The sequence below is a fragment of the Heterocephalus glaber genome, unplaced genomic scaffold (assembly GCF_053883595.1).
Source record: "Heterocephalus glaber isolate CG9 unplaced genomic scaffold, H.glaber_assembly_v1.0 deba00001463, whole genome shotgun sequence".
NCBI lineage: Eukaryota > Metazoa > Chordata > Mammalia > Rodentia > Bathyergidae > Heterocephalus > Heterocephalus glaber.
In genome coordinates this window covers 18459287-18478568 of record NW_028258310.1, presented here as the reverse complement: position 1 = coordinate 18478568, position 19282 = coordinate 18459287, and the positions used below count along the sequence as shown (strand labels likewise).

General features: G+C 42.1%; 1 protein-coding gene and 1 long non-coding RNA gene across 9 annotated transcripts in view; one reads left to right on the top strand and one right to left on the bottom strand.

The window, feature by feature from the left end:
* Nucleotides 1–2654: 2654 nt before the first annotated feature.
* Nucleotides 2655–12231, bottom strand: LOC110351091 (uncharacterized). Of its 3 annotated transcripts, none has more exons than XR_002398125.2 (4): nt 12058–12231; nt 6275–6326; nt 4180–4296; nt 2655–3991 (listed from the first exon to the last, which is right to left on the bottom strand). It is a non-coding gene; the product is annotated as an uncharacterized LOC110351091 (long non-coding RNA). The 3 variants fall into 3 exon arrangements; XR_002398126.2 differs by lacking the exon at nt 12058–12231 and adding an exon at nt 11183–11366; XR_015438866.1 differs by lacking the exon at nt 4180–4296.
* The window catches only part of Rnf14 (ring finger protein 14), a 26616-nt gene continuing 18767 nt past the window's right edge, over nt 11434–19282 (top strand). For 2 of the 6 annotated variants that reach the window (XM_004921124.4, XM_021266129.2), the window contains exons 1-4: nt 11434–11613; nt 14917–15075; nt 16247–16408; nt 17389–17540. In XM_004921124.4, coding sequence (XP_004921181.2) covers nt 16255–16408; nt 17389–17540 — 306 coding nt within the window. In that variant the 5' untranslated portion in view covers nt 11434–11613; nt 14917–15075; nt 16247–16254. Of the gene's footprint in view, nt 11851–14916; nt 15076–15958; nt 16090–16246; nt 16409–17388; nt 17541–19282 lie in introns of those variants that run through there. The other 4 variants (XM_013075759.3, XM_021266130.2, XM_087180635.1 and 1 more) reach the window with 4 other exon arrangements.

The following is a 19282-nucleotide window of genomic DNA, read 5'->3' as shown; positions in this document are numbered from 1 at the left end:
GTCCACACAGCAAGGCTGCTGCTGAGGGTCAAGGGAGCCTCTCCACAGCCAGTGAGCAGAGAACTTGAGCTGCTGCCTGTCTCTTCCCTTCCTCATCTCTGTTTCTGTCTTTTCACCATATTCTTCTACCCACTCTGGTCTTTTCCCTACACTTATTTGTCTCTCAGTCTTAACTTTGCCCTAAATACCCAAGTTTGTCTCTCTAGGAAGCAGCTGTCATTAAGAGCAGCCATCAGAGCTAAACTGCATGGGTTCAAATCCTGACTTTGCCTATTATTAGTAGCTGGACCATTTGGGACCAGTCACTTAACCTCTCTGGACCTCCATTACCTCATTTTCAGAGTGGGCCTGAGGATAAGAATAGCAGACCTCTCAGCAGGAAATTGTGAGGATTAAATGAAATGATGTATGAAGGGCCTTGGCCTAAGCCTGACCCTGAATCAGAAGCAGTGATGTTATTGTTGGGGTCGGTGTTGTCATCTGCACACCTTGCGGCTGCAGATAGCTCTTGCTCTGGCCTGGAGCAGCCCTTGCCCACATTGACCCACAAGCATGCCCATGGCCTTGGCTCCAGAAGCTATGAGGACCTGTCTGACCCAACTTGTAAACCCCCTCTCCCTTCTCTTCCTGCCCTATCCCCGAGGCCTATTGTTCTCTGCATCTGGTCCAGCCTGAGTCCCTGTCTGGGGAACCCCCGGCTTCTGTTTCTCTAGCTTGGAGACTTTTATACATTTCCTGTTCCCACACCTTCCTCTCCCTTTCATCTAAGTCTTTCCCTCCCTTCCTCCAATTCTTCTCTCCCTACTTCTATTCATAACAGAGTCCCATGAAAAGCAATTCCCTTGCTGCTCCCTGGCACAGCCCTAGATGTTTCAAAGTGTGCCTTCCTCACAGAGGTGAGGTCCGGGGAGGAGGTGAGTGGCCAGTTTGCTTGGGTGGCCCTTGAGGTGGCCTTGTTGCCTCTCATTCTTCTCTTCAGTTTATTGCCCCCAATATCCTTCCAGGCTTACACACCATTTCGAGGGGGATTCTAGAGGTTGTAAAGTATTTGAGGGGCTGGGAATTAAGGCCAGCTTCTCCAGATGGGTGTTTGCAATTGGCCCCAGGGCCATAAGTTGTAGCAGTCAGGGCTTGTTGGCATGGAGGCCCACGGCACCAGGACTGGAGGGTCTGAAGAATGGCCATCTGTCTTCCCTCCAGCTCCCTCTGTCTGTCATCCTATATTTTCTTTCGTCCTCTGTTTCCTTTCATCCTATATCTATCCTACATTCCACCCTTTCCCAACCATTTCACTGAAACCACTGAATCATAGCAAGAGGTCTGAATCCAAGGAATGTGAAGCTTGGGTGGCTTTGGGGACCAACAAGCCCTCACAAGCTTTGCAATACTGCACCGATGGCTTGACCTCTGAGGGCCTTAGTCTCCTCTGGAGTGTGAGTGTCACCCATCCCATAAGTTTAAGGTAAAGATAAATGAGACTTGGGCCGGGGATTTAGCTCAGTGGTTTCACCGCCCGGTATGTAAGCGCAAGGACCCAAGTTCGATCCCTGCTACAAAAGAAAAAAAAAAGATGAAACGAGACTTACACATAAAGGGCCCAGTGCAGGTCCTGGCATAGAGAAAGCATGTCAGGACTATGATTTGACCTTTCTTCATCTTCTAGGTAATGCCCCATATGCAAGCAGCAATGATGGCCATGCATTTGCCCTCTCATTTTCTTATTTGCTTTGGCCAGGAGTCATGTTTCCCAGGTTTCCCTCTTCTCAAGTTTGACAAGGGGCTCCCTGTGCTATGAGGGGAGCTTGGTGGCCCCTTGGAGAACAGGGCTGCAGTGGGAGCTCATTGCCCTCTAGTGACAGACAGCGTGACAGCCTCATTGTCTGGTCCTCATTTATCCTCTGTACCAGGCAGGGACCTCTGTACCTAACCCTAACCCTAACCCCAAACCCCTAAGGGGCTTCTGGTCTCAGATGGGGGTGGGGGAAATGAAATGAAAGAAACAAGCCCAGTGCAGCTTCTCTGGCTTCCAGTCTGGAGGTCTGGGAGGCTTCTCCTTGAGGGTGCATGCTGAATCCTGGTGGACATGGAGGAGTCAGCCAGGGAAGAGGCAAAACAGGTGGAGGGAGCAGAATGGGCAAAGGCCTGAGGTGGGTGATCTAGTTCCTTGCAGTCTGGGGAGAAGGAAGGTGGGACTGGGGACAAAACCAGGGGTCATCAGATGATGGCGGGCCTGGCTTCCATGCTAAGAATTTAGAACTTGTCCTGAAGGCCATGCAGGAGCTTTTGAAAGACTCAAAGCAGGCTAGGAGAACACCATCAACATGCCAGGCCTTGCCCTGAGTGTTTTACCTATGTTCTCTTAGAACCAACCCATCAGGTTGAAGAAGCTGAGCCCAGAGGGTAAGTAACTTGTTCAAGATCATGTAGAGTTGCCCGCCGGAAAGCTGTTCAGCTGCGCTCTGGAAAATGGATTGGAAAGAAGCCAATGAGAGGGAGAGAGGCCAGTTGAGCTCTGCAGAGAAGCTTTGATGCAGAAAGCTCTAGTGATGGGAATGTTTTCAGAATGCCATCTGGTGGCCAAAGGCAGAGAAAAGGGCACAGAGGTACAGAAAGTACAGATGGGGGACAGCCACTTAAGCAGGGAGGGTTCATAGACCAGTGCTGTGCAGAAGGATACAACAGAGGGAGTTACACATGGATGACAACAGTTATCTCTTAATGGTAAGCCTAATGTGGACCAGTGCCCCAGAAGGAAAAAAAGGACAGCATGATTTTATTCTTGATAAGACAATGTTATATATGTATGTGTATATGATAATTATATGTAACAAAATGTTACCTTTGTCACATACAATATGTGTGTATATGGATGCATATGTGTTGCGTTGTCTTGACTGGGAACATGGATACAAAAAATGGACTCAACTCAGAAGAAAGTGTGAATTTGGACTTCATGAGTCGTTTTTATTGTTGTGTGTGTGTTTTAGTCAAGTTAAGAAGTTGAGACAGGATTCTGAGACTTCAAAGCTAGAAAACAAGGCACTCGTTTTCTTTTTTTTTTTTACAGGTGATCACCTCTGGGAACAAGGTCTCCATTTAGTCATTTTTCTCTCCTCTCTTCTGGCTACAGGGCTCTGCTGACCTTCAGCTGCCACATGTCACAGGGTAAGTGGAGCTGTCACTAGAGTTTGTCTGGAAAGGCTTCATTTCCCTGAGTTTGAAAGACAAGTTTGAAGGAGGAGAGGTGCTACTCTGAAACAGGTTTAAAACAACTGAGGAGAGCCTCGCACAAGTCCAAAGTTTGTTTTAAAAGAGGCAGAATTGGCATTGGTGCTTTAAGCCCTTTCTCTCACCCCAACCTTCAGATTGCTGACATGCTAATCCTTAGCCATAGGGAAGGACTGAAAGGTGAAGTGGGAAGGATGAGGTCAATGGACCTTTTCAAAAGATCTTGGCTGGTCTCGGACTGGGGATGTGCCTCAGTGCTTGTCTAGCACACAGGAGACCCTGGGTTCCATCCCTAGCAATAAAAAAACAAAAACAAGAAAATGCTTGTAGATTTGAGGTGCCTTGTGGGGTCAGATAAGTAGGATGTGATTCTGTCCCTTGTGGGACTCTTAGACCCCCTGGATAAAGGTTAAGATCACTGTTCCTCTCCTGTGAATGTCCTGCTGGGCTGGCTACCCACTCTCAGGGCTCAGGGGTCATGGGCTGGCTCCTCATGAATCTGCCCAGCAGCTGCCACAGCACCACACCAAGGCAGCCCCAAGAAGCAGCATCCTCAGGATATTTCCAGTCGGGAAGGTGGCAGGACCATCCAAGCTCAGCCTCTTTTTCCAACAAGACTATGTTGATGTTAGAGCCAGTGTGTCTGGGAATCTTGACTGGGACATTTGGCTAAATGCTCTGGGTTACCCGCATAGCACTTTGTGAACTTTTTTGAGACAGGTGACAGATGTCCACTTCCTTGCAATGACATCTCTTTCTTGGCCTGGTGCAGAAAGAAGAACAAAATTCACAAGGAAAAACTTGCCATGAACTTTTAGAACTTTTAGAACTTTTCAAGATATAAAAACACTTTCTGTCTTGGTTAAGAGTGGTAGTTCTCAAAACAGGCCAGGTATCAGAATCACTTGGAAAGCTTTGCAAAATACCAAGCTCAGGGGCTTGAAAACTCACATTCATTCCTTCCTCCTCTGCCAAAGGGCATTCTGAAATGTGCTGTTCAAACCTCTCCAGCTCCTAAAAGGCTTCATCTTTCAGATCATTTGGGTGCAGGGTTGAAGTTAGTTGAATCTTTTTGTTGGAAAGAAGATAACCAGATATACACAATAAAATTAAAAGTAGATGGGAGGAGGGAATGTCGAAAGTTGAAAAAACTATGAAGAAGGGTACACAAGAAAACAACAGAGGCTTTGAAGGAAGTAGAGTGGAGATAAGACTTTTGAATGAGTTGTTGCAAACTATATTCTTCATGACTTTCAACAAATGCAAGAGAAGATTGATATTTTTATTTTTTTTAATTTTATTTTTATTTTTTGGTACTGGGGATCAAACTCAGGTCCTTGCACTTGCGAGGCAGGTGGCAGAACCACTGAGCTAAATCCCCGGCCCCAAGATTGATATTTTTAAAGTTTTACTTTGTGCTTTGGTAACCATAACACAGTCCCCAGACTGGACCATGTGAGTGAGTAGATGAATGTTACCCACACAGCTCTCCCCGCAGCCCTCAAAGGGAAAGGGTGCTATCTCTGTTATACGAATTTAAAGTTGTATATACTATTGCAATTCTGATATGCACCCTATCTCTACCCCAACCTCACTGGGAACCCTGATAAAAACTTCTCAGAAGCACCAGGAACCTTACAAGGGGCCAACTCGAGAGCCAACTCCACAGTGTGGAAAGGAAGCTGGGATGCTTTCCTGCTCAGCATCCTCCTGGTCCCCACCTCTCCCTGACACCTGTGTCATGGTCATCGGAGCTCGGTCCTCACCTCGCTCTCTCTTTGTGTTTCTGCACACTTCTCTGTCTGCTTCAAAGACATCTCCTCTGGTTTTCCTACCTTCTGACTCTCAGGTGTGGGAATGCTCCCCACACCTCAGCTCTCTGCTTACAGTTATTAGCCTAGATAGTGGTTGCCAGATTTGGCAAATAAAAAGACAGGGTGCCCAGTTAAATTTGAATTCTAGAAAAACAATGAAGACCCTTTTGGTATAAGTATTTTTATCTGACCACCCTGTTCAGAAATAACGTATGCTTTCAACAGAATTTTCTTTCCTTCCCCCCCTCAGAATTTTAGTTTGCACAGTGAATTTGAAAATGTACCAGTAAACACAAAAATCAAACATATTGACTGGGTGCATCATCTGTGCATGAATATTCAAAAGCTGACTCTGGTGATTGGCCTTGCTATGTACTCAGCATTTCTGGGTCACTCCAGGATTGAACTGTTCTCACACTGAAAGAACCACCCTAGAGGAAGCCTGGATTGCACTCAGTCAAATCATGCGGTCATCCAGCCACTCACTTATTTGGTTGAATTCAGCATGTTCTTCTCTGTATACAAGGTCAATTTTTTCCACAAGGGAAGGAAGTAGCTCAAGTTGACCCACATTTCCCTTCCTCTAAACCATTGGTTTGGGTTTTTTTTTTCCTCTTCATATAGAATCTAATAAGCCTAATTCTCTCCTTGTTTCAGAAAGGCTCCTACAGGAAGGAAAATGAGTCCTCCCATCGTCACATAAATTCTCATGGGGCTTCCCTCTTCAAGTTTATGACAGTCAGGAGTTGAGCCTGGAGCTCTGAGAGAAACAGCCACACACTGATTTATGATGGCAGCTGCTGCTAAATTTCACCCCTCTTTCCTTCTTACAGAGCCATGTTACCTTGGGGTTACAAAATTCTTTTCACTGTTATTCAGGGGAATAATAATAAAGTGCCAGGTTGCAAGTATAAACATGATCATTCTGTGCCCATTATTGTAAATCAAATTTTACCTTGCATCAGAAGCACAAAAAATATCTTACACTGTCAGCAACCTCAAGCCTGGGTAGGAGTCTGTCTTTAGGTAACCCTGGGATGACCTATGGTATTGTTTGGGCTGCTCTGACCAGGGAAACTGAGCACACAGGTCACCTGGCTATTTCTCCTTACACACCCAACTGACCACTGTCCTTGAGAAAAGTGTCAACTTGGCCCAAGCACACCACTGGGCTCAATGACATGGGCTCAGGACTCCAATTGCCTAGGCTTAAAGTGGACTCTGTGACTTACCATCTGTGTGACAATGGCAGGCCAGTTCATTCACCGTGTTCAGTGTCCTTACCTGTATAAGAAGGAGGGTGATGATGATGAGAACAGCAGCTATGCTGTAAGGTTTTGCTTAGTAAATACACGTTTAGAGGAATATAAATGTTAGCCATTTATAATTGTGCTTCCAGTGTAGTAGTGCCCAGATTTTTTTTTTTTAAAGCATGAAGCCTCAACTTGAAAAACCAACAGCCAATCCAAGGTTTCAGATTCCCATGTTATAATAGATTTTTAAGATCTATATGATGAGCACACTTAAAAGGTATGGTAGAAAACTATGGTTTGTGTTTAAGTTAAAAATTCTTGGGGGGTGGGGATTTAGTTCAGTGGTTTTACTGCCTGCTGCACAAGCACAAGGACCCGAGTTTGATCCCAGGAACCAAAAAAAAAAAATTATTGGGCCGGGGATTTAGCTCAGTGATTCTGCCGCCTGCCTCCCAAACACAAGGAGCTGAGTTCAATCCCCAGTACAAAAAAAGAAAAAAAAAATCTTATTGCAGTAAAAAACACATTGCTATTAATACCCCTCAAAGCATCCCCTCTTATTTTATTTTATTTTTTTCTTTTTTGAGTCAGGGGCTCACTATGTAGCTCAGGATAACCTTGAACTCATTATGTAGCCCAGGCTGGCCTCAAACTTGTGGCAATCCTCCTGTCTCAGCCTCCCTAGTGCTGGGATTACAAGTATGCACCACCATGCCTGGCTGCCCCCTTATTTTAAACACATTTATCCCATTCCTTTTGCCACTTTCTGAAGCAGTCCTGAAAGTCCTTTTTCATGAATATCTTTAGTCTTTTTCTTCTGGCTGCCTGGATGTCCTAAGTCAATTCAAAACATTTGCCTATCATGGTCATTTTAACTTTGGGGAAGAGTCAGAAGTCCCACAGTACCAGATCTGAAGAATAAGGTAGATGAGACCACATTTATTATTTTTACAAGCCTGCCTTTTCATTGGAAGGCACATGGTGCCTTCACTGTATTTTTGACCATCCCTCATAAAAACACTCATAAAGGAGGACTTCCAGACATGCTTCAGAAAGTAGCAAAAACAACTGGATAAGTATGTTTGGAGCAAGGGAGAGTATTATGAGGGAGGTTAATGACAATGTGTCTTTTATAGTAATAAATTTTTTCAAATTTAAACACTATATTTTTCAATCACCCCTTGTACAATGACAAGGAAAAAGGGAGAAGTCAGTGGTATTTCTGTACTGGTTGAGGCTCGCCACCAACCACCCAGTTTTATCCATGAGCTGGCCAGAGCCTGTGTCTCCCCATTGCTACCCCTCTATGTGTCAAGGGCTTGGTTCAGGAGTGCTTGTGAGACATAGCCATTGAGAAAAAGCCTGGCCCGCTGGGAAGGTCTAGAGCTCAGCAGTCTCTGGACACCCACTGGATACCCACGGCAGTTGGAAGCACTGAAGGGAGGCCTGCCAAACTCTGCGGTAACACACCTTACTTTGTAGCTGGCTCCTGCTCTCTTACTCTATTGCCTGGGTCTGGACTTGTGGTCCAGATCACACACTCCATCCTCTCCTCGCCCTCAGCTCCGTCATCTGAGAACAAGGGATGGAGTTGACTCTCTCTCTCTCTCTTCTCATTCTCGCCTATCATTATGGCATGGACTCTAATATTCACTTCCCTAGGGCCTTCCCACTTACTTTTTCAGGTCAGAACTATTTGAATCTCTCTGTCTTTGTTACAGCAAACTCAAATTCTCTTACAGGATTCTGGAGAGGGTTAGACTGATGAGGAACTGGCCCTAACCCTAACCTAACCCCACCACTACAGGACACAATTACTTCATCCTTAGTGCCTCAGTTTCTTCTCCTGTAAGACAGGCATAAAAGTTATCCAAGTATTGGAGTCCCAAGCATTTAAATGAGACAACTCATGTGAAATGCCTAATAATGGTGGGTTGAGCAAAAGCTCAATATAAGAGGCTAACCAGGGTGTAAGAAAGCAAAGGCACAGAAGTCTGTTATTTTCTTGGAGTCTAGAGAGAAAAGTTGGCCAGGTATGGTGGCACATGCTTGCAATCCCAGCACTCAGGAGGTTGAGGAAAAAAATCACCTCAAATTAGAGGCCAGCCTGGGGTACACAGTGAGTTCAAGACCAGCCTGAACTACATGGCAAGATCCTGTCTCAAAAAAGCAAAAGGAGAGTGAGAGAGAGAGAGAGAGAGAGAGAGAGAGAGAGAGAGAGAGAGAGAGAGAGAGAGAGAGAGATCAAAGAACTTCTTTATCTAATCCTTTCCTCAAAAACAGACCCTAAAATTTTAATTCACTTTTAACATTCACCAAATTATTAACACTGCTTTGAAATTCTCTCTTCTCTCTGTCCTGTGACCTGTGACATGAGGTCATGACATGATGTCATAATTCACCCCCTGCTCCAACTTTATGAGAATTTTCCGAGCTGGTTCCAGGGCTTCCTCACTTTTTGAGACTGAGAGATTTCTGGCATATGTCTGGCCTTACCTCTTGCACATCCTAAGGCAGGACTGCTATGTATTTTGCTCTTGGTTTTATTCCTTTGGCTAAGCATGAATAATGACATTGATGAATGACTTTGGAGATCCTTCTTCCTTCCTCTCTGCACTTTTAAGGGATATGTTTCTGGCTCTGGGATAGTTTTCTGTTCTGTTACAATTAAGATTTATAATATATACAGTGGGGCACCATGGTGCATGTCTGTAATCCCAGCTACTTGGGAGGCTGAGGGAGGAGGATGGCAAATTCAAGCCCAGCCTGGGCAACTCAGTGAGACCCTGTTCCAAAATAAAAAATAAAAAGGGCTGCGGATGTAATTCAGCGGTAGGGCACTTGGTTAGCATGTGTGAGGCCCTGGGTTCAATTCCTAGTGCCACAAACACACACACAGATTTATAGTACAGAAAATTAGTAACAATTATTGGTATGGAAGGTGGATAAGAGCTTTAGAATCCCGTAGGCTTGGGCAGAATCTTAGCTCTGCAGATTGTGTTTTTGGGGGAAGTAATATACGATGAAGAAGATACAGGCCCAGAAGCATAAAACCAATATTTTTTCCATTTAAATGCTGAAAACAGTGCTTTGTACCTAAGAAAATTTAATTATGATATAACTCACATATAATAAAATTAACCCTTAAAAATATACAATCCAGCAGTATCTAGTATATTTATAAAGTTCCGCAACCATCATTCTCTAATTCCACAAAGTTTTCATCCTTCCCCACAGTATCCATTAATAGTCACTTCCTATTCCTTCCTGCTTCAGCCCCCAGCAACTAATCTACTTTCTGTCTCTATAGATTTGCTTTTTCTGTACATTTAACATAAATGGAAAAATTTAATACGTGGTCTTTTGCTTCTGAAATCGTTCACTTGGCATAATGTTTTCAAGGTTCATCCACGTTGAAACGTGTATCAGTAATTTACTCCTTTTTATTGCTGAATAATACTCCATTGTATGGATATGCCATATTTTGTTCATTCATTCATTGATAAAGGGTTTGGGTTGTTTCTACTTTTTAGCTCTTGTCAATATTGTTGATGTGAATATTCGTGTAAAAGTTTTTGTGCAAACATGTTTTCAATTCACTTGGGTATATCAAAGCATAGAACTGTTGATACTTAACATAACTCTAACTTTTTGAGGACTCATTAAACTTTTTCAAAGTGGCTGTACCATTTTACAATCCAATTAGCAGTATGTGAAGTTTCCAATTTCTTTACTTCCTTACCAATTCTTTCTATTCTCCTACACACACACACACACACGCACACGGGATTGAACCCAAGGCCTTTGCACTAAGCTATATCCTGAAACCTTAAATATTTTAGTTTGAAACAAAGTCTCACCAAGTAGTTGCTGAGTCCCAAGCTGGGCTTGAACTTTTGATCCTCTTGCCTTAGCCTCCCAGAGTAATGGATTATAGGCCTGCACAATCATGCCTAGCCATAGTCTTTTTTACTACAACCATCTTAGTGGGTGTGAAGTGGATTTTTATGGTAATTTTGATTTGCATTTCCTTCATAACTTTTGCTTACAAACCATTTATATATCGTTTTTGAAGAACTATCTAGTCAGATCCTTTGCCTGGTTTTTGTTGAGTTGCAAGAGTCCTTTATAGCTTTTGGACAACAGGTCTTTATTAGGCACATGATTTACAAATATTGTCTATTCTATGGGATGTCTTCACTTTCTTGATAGTGTCTTCTGAGGCACAATTTAAAATTTTTTGATAAATCCAATGTATTCTTTTGTTACTTGTACTTTTAGTGTCGTATTAGAAACTACTGCCTAACCCACTTTCAAGAAGATATTTGTACATTTTCTTCTAAGGAGTTTATAGCTTTTGTTCTCACATTTACATCTTTGATTCACTTTTAGTTAATTTTTGTATTTTGCTGTAAACTCGGGGACATATAATTTTAACTCCTGTTCAGTATCTCAGTAATCATGTGAACTCTGGTCCATTCTTAGTCAATTCAGTCTCAATTTTGTCCTTTGTGAATTGAGAATAACAAATGGTACCTAAATCAAAGTTTTGGTTTAGAGAAAATGTACAAAAAGCACTTAGCGCCTGAAGCACCCCACTGCTCAATAAAGTGGTAGTTAAGAGTTACGACAGGAGCAGCAGGGTGTGTAATTCCAGCACATGGGAGGCAGAGGCAGGGGGATCATTGCAAGTTCGAGGCCAGCCTGGGCTACACAGTGAGTTCAAGGCCGGCCTGAATTACATAGTGAGACCCTGTCGCAAAAAAACAGGAGAAAAAAGCTATGATAGGAGCAATGAGTTAATGCTTTCACAGTGGAGACGCTAGAAGAATGAGCAGCTTTTCTAAGACTGGAGTTGGAGTTGGGGAGAAGCATTGCTTAGCTCACCTGGAGGAAGAGGTCTGGCATGGTTGCCGGAGCCTTTCACCTCTAGGGACTGGTAAAAATTCTAATTGCTGGGGCCCATGTAGAACCACTGAAAGGAGCCCCCTGAGCTTAACGCCTGCACTTGCATGAAATTCTCTAGAAATACACTGAAGCTTGCCGGCCTCACTGGAGGTGACGGTAGTCGCGCCTGCAGCCCCACCCGTGTTCTGCGGAGGGCGCCCCGTAAACCCGGGCCTCACAGCGGCTGCGCAGATGCTTCTCCCCGCCAGCTGCGGCCTGCGCCCAGCTCAGCTGACCGGTGTGAAGACGGAAGAGGCGGTACGCGGGTTGACCCGAGCTCTCTAGGCTGGGCTGGCGAGTTGAGGAACAGGGCCCCGGGGCACTGGCAGAGTGCGGAACTTTCGGGCTTGGCACGGCGGGGCGGCCGGAAGGTATGGCGGGGACCGCCGTGTGGGTGCGCGGGGCAGAGAAAGGCGGCCAGAGCGTGCTTGCCCTGTGGACCCCAGGTTCCAACACCCGGGACCGCTTTCCCCCGGTGCTCTGGGGGACGAGGGAGGTCGAGGTCCTGCTGCTGCGGGACGCCCCGGTCCGGCCACTCCTTACTTAGCTGCAGAGCGCCTCTCTTCCCGCCTGGCGGGTGGCTAGGCCTGGGCCCGCCCCGGCTTTTGGTGAGTCGTACCATCCTCTCTGCACGCCTAGCGGCGGCGTGCTGAACCTCGACTAGGGCTGATCCCAGGCCCGGAGTCCACAGATAGGCCTGGAAGAACAAGTAGGACTTTCCGGGCCACAAGAAACAAAACCTGGTGGAGGCGGGGCTTCCCTCCCTCGTGTAGCTGTTTCCGGTTTGCTACAAACTAATATGAAACTTGAATTACCTCTTGTCTGATGATGCCAGAGTTAAATCTTGGTTCAGTATTAGTGATGAAGAGACCGGGCGTTGTAAATCCAGATTTAGTTATATTTTAGCTATGTGACCTTCAGTCAGAAAGGGTACTTTAAACTCCTTTTTCTCATTTGTGTAATGGACACAACCTGCTTCGTGTGATTGTAGGAATCTAGCAACAGTTAATGCATTGAAAGGGCTTAGCACGAAACCTGACACAACGGTTAAGAGCTCACCAGTTGTTACTGTTGTTAATGTTCTTGTGATGACCCTCACAACATTCTCTTATCTAGCGGGAGGTGGCAGAGAGCTCACTGAACTCTGCTCGTGGTCCCCCATTGTAGCCACTGAAATTTCACCACAGTTCCGTTGTCATTTTCCCAGTGTGTAATGGGTGGCACTGCTAGATGCTAAGAATGATACACAGATGACATTTGGTCCCTGTCTTTGAGGAATTAATGCAGGTTAGTAGGAGAGGAAGTGTAAGTTCATAAACTACTGTAATGTGGGTTGTGATAATGTCAGGGAAGTTAAAGTTCAACTGGATTTTAAAGGAAGACGTCTAATTGGGAAAGTGCTAGGAGAAAGAAGAGCAATGGTGGTGAGCTTCAGAGACTGAATGGGTTGAATCAGAAGGAAGTGGAGGTTAGCAATGGAGGAAGTAAGGCACTGGGCCCTCTGGAAGCTTTAGAACCTGGGGTCTGAGGTGTTACCCATCCTGAGGAACTGTTGAAGAGAAACTGCTTGAGTACAGGTTCTCAGCTCTGGCTCCCCATGTGAGCACTGAAAACTACAGGCCTGATTTAATTGCTCTGGGATGTGGCCTGGGAACTGGGATTTTTAAAAGCCTCAGGAGATCCTAATGTGCTAACAAGGTAGAGATGGCTAACCTAAAACCATAAGTTCTATAAATTCAGTGTTTTAAAAGATGCAAAAAGCTTACTCCTGTTATCAACACCATGTGTTTACCACCTGGCAAAAGTGTTGAAGATCAAATAAGGTAATGTGAAAGGATCTAATACAGTACAGGAGAAGTGCCCAATAAATGCAAGTTGATTTTGCATATCATTCTTAGCTTATTTGGGAGTCACATAATCTGAGAATTTAGTTTAAATATTATCGGTTCATATAATATTTTTCCATTTAATTTTCCAAATAATTCATGGAACTTTCCATAACCTGTATGTGGACCACACTTCCCTTCTCTCATGAACCCAACTTTATTTTTTTTCTTTAAATTCTTTTATTAGTACATTGTAGGTATACAGTACATTTACATTTATCATTGGGTACTTGTACCTGTACATGATGTATCTTGGTTCTTATTTTTTCCCCATTCCCTGTCCTCCCTTCACCCCTCTACCATTCCCTATTTACAAAGACTGTTAACATTTTTTCCTTTTCTCATAAATTTTTCTTTCCCTTCTTTCCTTTCCCCTTCCCCTCCCACTTCCCCTACCCCTTTGGACCTTTTCTTCCTATTTCAAATGATCAATTATTCATTTTAATCATTTTAATCCTTATTTATACTTTCAGTTTTTCATGCCACAGAAACTATTCGGTAATTACACATGTGTGTTCTATTTATTTCACTTAAGATTATGGCCTCAGTATGCATCCATTTAGCTATAAATGTCCTTAGTTTCTCATTCTTTATGGCTGAGTAGTACTCCATTTTATAAAAAAACCCACATCTTCCTTATCCAGTTTCCAGTTGATGGGCACTTGGGCTGTTTCCAAGCTTTCTCTATTACAAACTGTGCTGCTGTAAACATGGGTGCACATATATCACTGTGGTATGATTCTTTTAATTCTTTTGGGAAGATACCCAGCAGAGGAATAGCTGGGTTAAATGGGACCTCTCGTTCTAGTTCTTTGAGGTATGTCCATACTGATTTCCACAGTGGTTGCACCAGTCTGCATGAACCCCACTTTAGAAACCTGGGTCTAGCGGGGCATAGTGGCATAGGCCTGTAATCCTGGCACTTGAGAGGCTGAGGTGGGAGGATCGCCACAAGTTCTAGGCCAGCTTGGGCTACATAGTGAGAGACTGACCCTGTCTGCACTTGATCTTAGCCAAAAGGCCGAGAACTGATGTGAGACCCTGTCTGAAAACAAAATAACAAGGGCCAGGGATTTAGCTCAGTGGTTCCACCACCTGCCTTTCCTCGAAAGCGCAAGGTCCTGAGTTCAATCCCCAGTACCAAAAAAAAAAATCTAAAAGCTAAAAAAAAGCAAAACAACAACAACAAAAGTCTGGTTCTAAAGCATTTATAATGAAACTTAAATGTTTGTGTGTGTGTGTGTGTGTGTGCGCGCGCGTGCGTGCGTGTGTTCTTGTTTTGTTTTAAAATATTTTCCTGGGCTGGGGATGTAGCTTACCTAGCTTGCATGAAGCCCTGGGTTCAATCCTGAGCACTACCCCCACTCCCAAAAAGTAAAATATCCTTCTATCAGTTAACCTAACCTTGAGTTTCTCTGGCAAGGTTAATTCATGAGGATGATAGACAAAAAACTGGAGGCACGTGGGCAATGAAAGACTCTTAAGAAGAGAAAAGGAGAAACTTCAGATGTATGTTGCAGGATGTAGGATCCTGTCTTGACATACAACCTTGGTGTTCTCCCTAGGCTGAGGGCAGTCAGATGAGGTCCCTGTCATGACTGGGGAATATGCTCTTTGCCCCTTTAACCACATAACTCGTTCTGTCCTAAGAGAACCATACCCATGATGTGTAGCTGTAGATAAGGATTGGCCAGATGTTAAGATGTGTTTCAGTTCAGCATTGATAATGGAAATTTGGAATTTAAATTTCATATTTCTAACACCATCTTTAATATTTCTTTTCTGCAGATGGCAGGATTTTCATAATATATCTAATATGAGTCTCGCATCTTGGCGTCGTTCTCAGCTCCACTTGCTGGAGAATAAATGGGATTTGCACAAATTACAAACGGAACTGAAATACAGACTGCAGTGTTAATATCCTTTCCTTCTGGTTGTTCTTAACAGGTACTAACTGACCTCAAACAGGACATGTCACTATGTCTTAGAGGTGCAGCTTAAGCAGAGCCATGACATTGCTGGGGGAAAAATAGGTTTTAGAAAATGGAATCATTTTAAATGGATTTGTTTAAATTTTATGTTACCTTTCACAGCAAGAAAACTGTGATACATCCTAACCTTTCGATTTCATACATTTCAATTTTTTAAAAAGTTTGTAGTTGAGGACCAGGTATTTAGCTCAGTGGTTCCGCTGCCTGTCTTGCAAGAGCAAGGTCGCGAGTTCAATCCCCGGTACCAAAAAAAAAAGTTTGTAGTTGACAGGAGAGCAACTGCAGTTATGCGCAACATTTTAATTAACAGAGTGGTAATTTTTTAAATTTCTGTGGATCTTCATTGCATATTTTTCCCTTTAAAAGTAGCTGAAATTGTGCTGTACCATTCAGTCATTGCAATTGAAAAAGCATTGATTTATGCTTTAACTGTAGGGTATTTTGATTGTTAATGTTACCTAAAATAATAGTAACTCTTACAGTTAATGGTTTTGTACATTTGACAAAATCTGGTGTTTTTTCAAAATTTTAATATTACTTTGTTGCTTGTTTAGTTATCTAACTTTCCTATATGGTATCTTGTCTGTAACATCCTCTAAAATAGGATTTTCTCAATTGGGAACAATTTTGCTGCCCATCTAGACATATTTTTTAGTGTCACAACTGTTTACTAGGGGCCCCATTTAGCATTCAGTGAGTACGAGTCAGGAGATGCTGTTAATCATCCTTCTATGCACAGCATAGTTCCCCCACATGTCAGAAATTTAAGATGTATATCAAATTACTTCCTTTTTTTTTTTTTTTTTGCAAATAAGCTACTTAACTAAGTGGACAAGTCAAAGTAATATGTGATTTGACCTCTTTAAAAATTATTTTAAATTGTGCTTTTAAAGAAAATCAATCAGCAATTTAAAGCACCACAACCACTCTTTTTGGAAAAGACCATTACTACTGCAAAGCTAATAGAAAGGTAGGCATGGCTGTTGTTTTTAGTTTAGCAGAAAATTGAGAATATTAATCCCTTGCAGTTGTTAGTGAGGAACATTTGTTTTATATACCATTAAACTTTCCCCAACACTGCATTTTCTATTCTTAACTGATATGAATGATTATTTTCAATTCCTCAGACAAGTAAATGTCGTCAGAAGACCGAGAAGCTCAGGAGGATGAATTGCTGGCGCTGGCAAGTATTTATGATGGAGATGAATTTAGAAAAGCAGAATCTGTCCAAGGTGGAGAAACCAGAATTTATTTGGATTTGCCACAAAATTTCAAGATATTTGTGAGGGGTTAGTTGATAATATTCTCTTACATAGATTTTTCCTAATAAATGTTTTCAGTTCTTTAATGTATATAGATGGTGCTATTACAGATTTTATCTGTGTTTGCTTAAAAAAAATTAGAATGAGAGGTAAATAGTTTGCAGTTTAATTCCTCCTTTTAACTACTGAATTGGGGTGTTTTCCCGCATATTTTATGCATCCATTCTTCTAACTAGCAGTTTATCAATAATTAAGAGAGGATAATCAAAGAGAAAACAAAGTACATCTGTGAAAACACTTGGACTGCAAGTACTGTGGTGGTTGTTAATACTATTTGGTTTCCAGAATCATTTCAAATACCATAAACAAGTGGCACATGCTGTTACTCTGTGACCTTTTGCTTCAGCAAAAACAAAACTGCTTTTGATATATTCACAGAAGACCTTGATATACCTTTTTTCAAAATGTTTCTATTCTAGAGGCATTGAGTAAGAACACTGATCATTTAAATGAAACTGAATGTGAGAGTGTTGTGTATTGTATCTTGTCCTCAAGCCTGAGATCATTGTGCTGGACACAAATTTTCCTGGCTATGATTCATGGGTAGTTGGCACATCCTCATCTAAGTAAGTTGTGGTTGGTTGATAGAAGTAAACATCCTTTTTTCTATGCTGTGTCTTTTAATCACCTACTGTAAACCAATAACAAAATAAACATTGTGTATTACTTGGTCATTAGTGTTAGGAATTGTACTGAGGAGTGTATACAAGACTACATTGTGTGTCTTCATTATACATTTCATAGTGCCTTGTAGATTTTTCCAGGGTTAGATTTATTTTCTTAAGGTGGTGGTTATGAAGTCAAAATTAGGGATTAGAAAGTGCTTTGGGGGAGGGTTTTATCCCCTCAACTAAAGCATTAAGTCTTTTTTTGAGAGCATTGCTCATCAGTAATGGACACTCAAGTGTTGACCAACTGATCCATTCTAATCTTTGTTTTTGGTTCAGGCAATTCAAATGAGTGTCTCCAGAATAGTGGCTTTGAATACACCATTTGCTTTCTGCCTCCACTTGTGCTGAACTTTGAACTGCCACCAGATTATCCATCCTCCTCCCCACCTTCATTCACACTTAGTGGCAAATGGCTGTCACCAACTCAGGTAGACCCAAAACTTAATTTCTCCTATCCATTTTTAGAAACTTACAAAATCATCTTTAATTGTAGACTACCTTGATGATCTTTTCACTGCATGAAAAACAAATGGCTTTGATTTTGTAATTTTTCCCCTTGCCTTCATGAATCCTAATGTTAATGAATTGAAAATGTTTGTTGATTTTAAAAGAGTGGCAATAACTAAATGATTAATCATTATGATTGACCTATGAATTGTAATAGTAATTTTCAATCAAGTATATTGTTTCTTGTCTTACTATTTTCCCGTTCAATCTCTATTGTAATGGAGACCATGAGGTCTTCCTCATTTTCTTTAGATGTTGATAAACTTTCCCCTTAGTTTCTTATCCATTTCTTAAATAAGAGATTTAGTTGTAATTAGGACTGAAAATTGAGCTAATATACCTATAATAAGCAGATTGCCTGAATAAATATAAGTACTTCATAAAATCCATATATTAGTAAATAATTGTTGATTATTGTCACTTAGAATTTAATGTACACAGAGGTGTATACAGTTGTTATAGATATTTCATTAAGATTTGTGACCTTGTATTGAAAGCCTTCATTCCCTCTGGGCTATGTACCATTTCTAGTAACACCCTTAACTCTTTTTATTAGCATGTAATAATAGTGTATATTTATGCAGTACAGTGTGATTTCAACAAATACAGCATGTACTGGTCAAATCAGGGTAATTAGCATTTCCATCTCTTTACTCATACTTGGAACCTTCAGGCGCTTCTCTTCAACTTCATCTCTTGATTGAGACATAAATATGACTTGAAGCTAATTGGAAGTATTCTAGGATGCAGTGGATCGATAGCAGCTACTTTTCTAGAAGTCATGATGAAGATTGATAGGCTGATGTACACTAAGACAAAAGCTGTCTTGAGTGACCTCAAGGAATAGCTCATTATCTTTTCCTTTTAATCCATATAATTTTTTAGCTTTTTTTTTTTTTGTTACTGGGGCTCGAACTTGGGACCTGGCACTTGCGAGGCAGGCGATGGAACCACTGAGCTAAATCCCTGGCCCTAATCCATAGTTTTTATTCCTCCCACTCACTAATCTAATCTTTTAAATGAGAGTGTTTTTCTATGATTGAGATTATGTTTTAGATAGAAAAACTTTAAAAAAGGGTAATACTTGTAGAGTGAAAAGGAGTATTACTTTATATTGTATCTCTGCTGGAGAAAACAGGTGCAAGATAGTTCATCACTTGCCCAGGAATATCAAAACTGTTTGAATTTTTCTTTTCTTTTTTTGCTAGTACAATGGACCCTCACATTACAACTGATCTAGCGTAAGAACAACTTGGGTTATGACCAGAATTTTAGTTTTTACTTATGACCAAAGTCTTGGGTTATGAACCAAATGTTGGTAGCTTGTGCTACCAGATGGTCTCAGATATAGATTTAACCCTTAAAGAATTCTGGAAGGAACATTACAACATCCTTTCCTGTGTGGAGTTGAGAAATCCTGGGCCAGTGTACTAAGGACATTGAAATCTGAGGACACTGAGATCTCTGCCTGTGTACAGAAGAGAGACTTTGAAAGCTCTGTAGGGGAGCCTCAGCCTTCAGCTGACCAACTTGAGTTACAAACAGCCCTTGCAAACCAGTTGAGTTTGTAAGTCAAGGGTCCACTGTACTGGGTATTTAACCTAAGACCTCACATGTGCTAGGCAAGTGATCCATCACTGAGTTTTTTTATTTTGAGACAGAG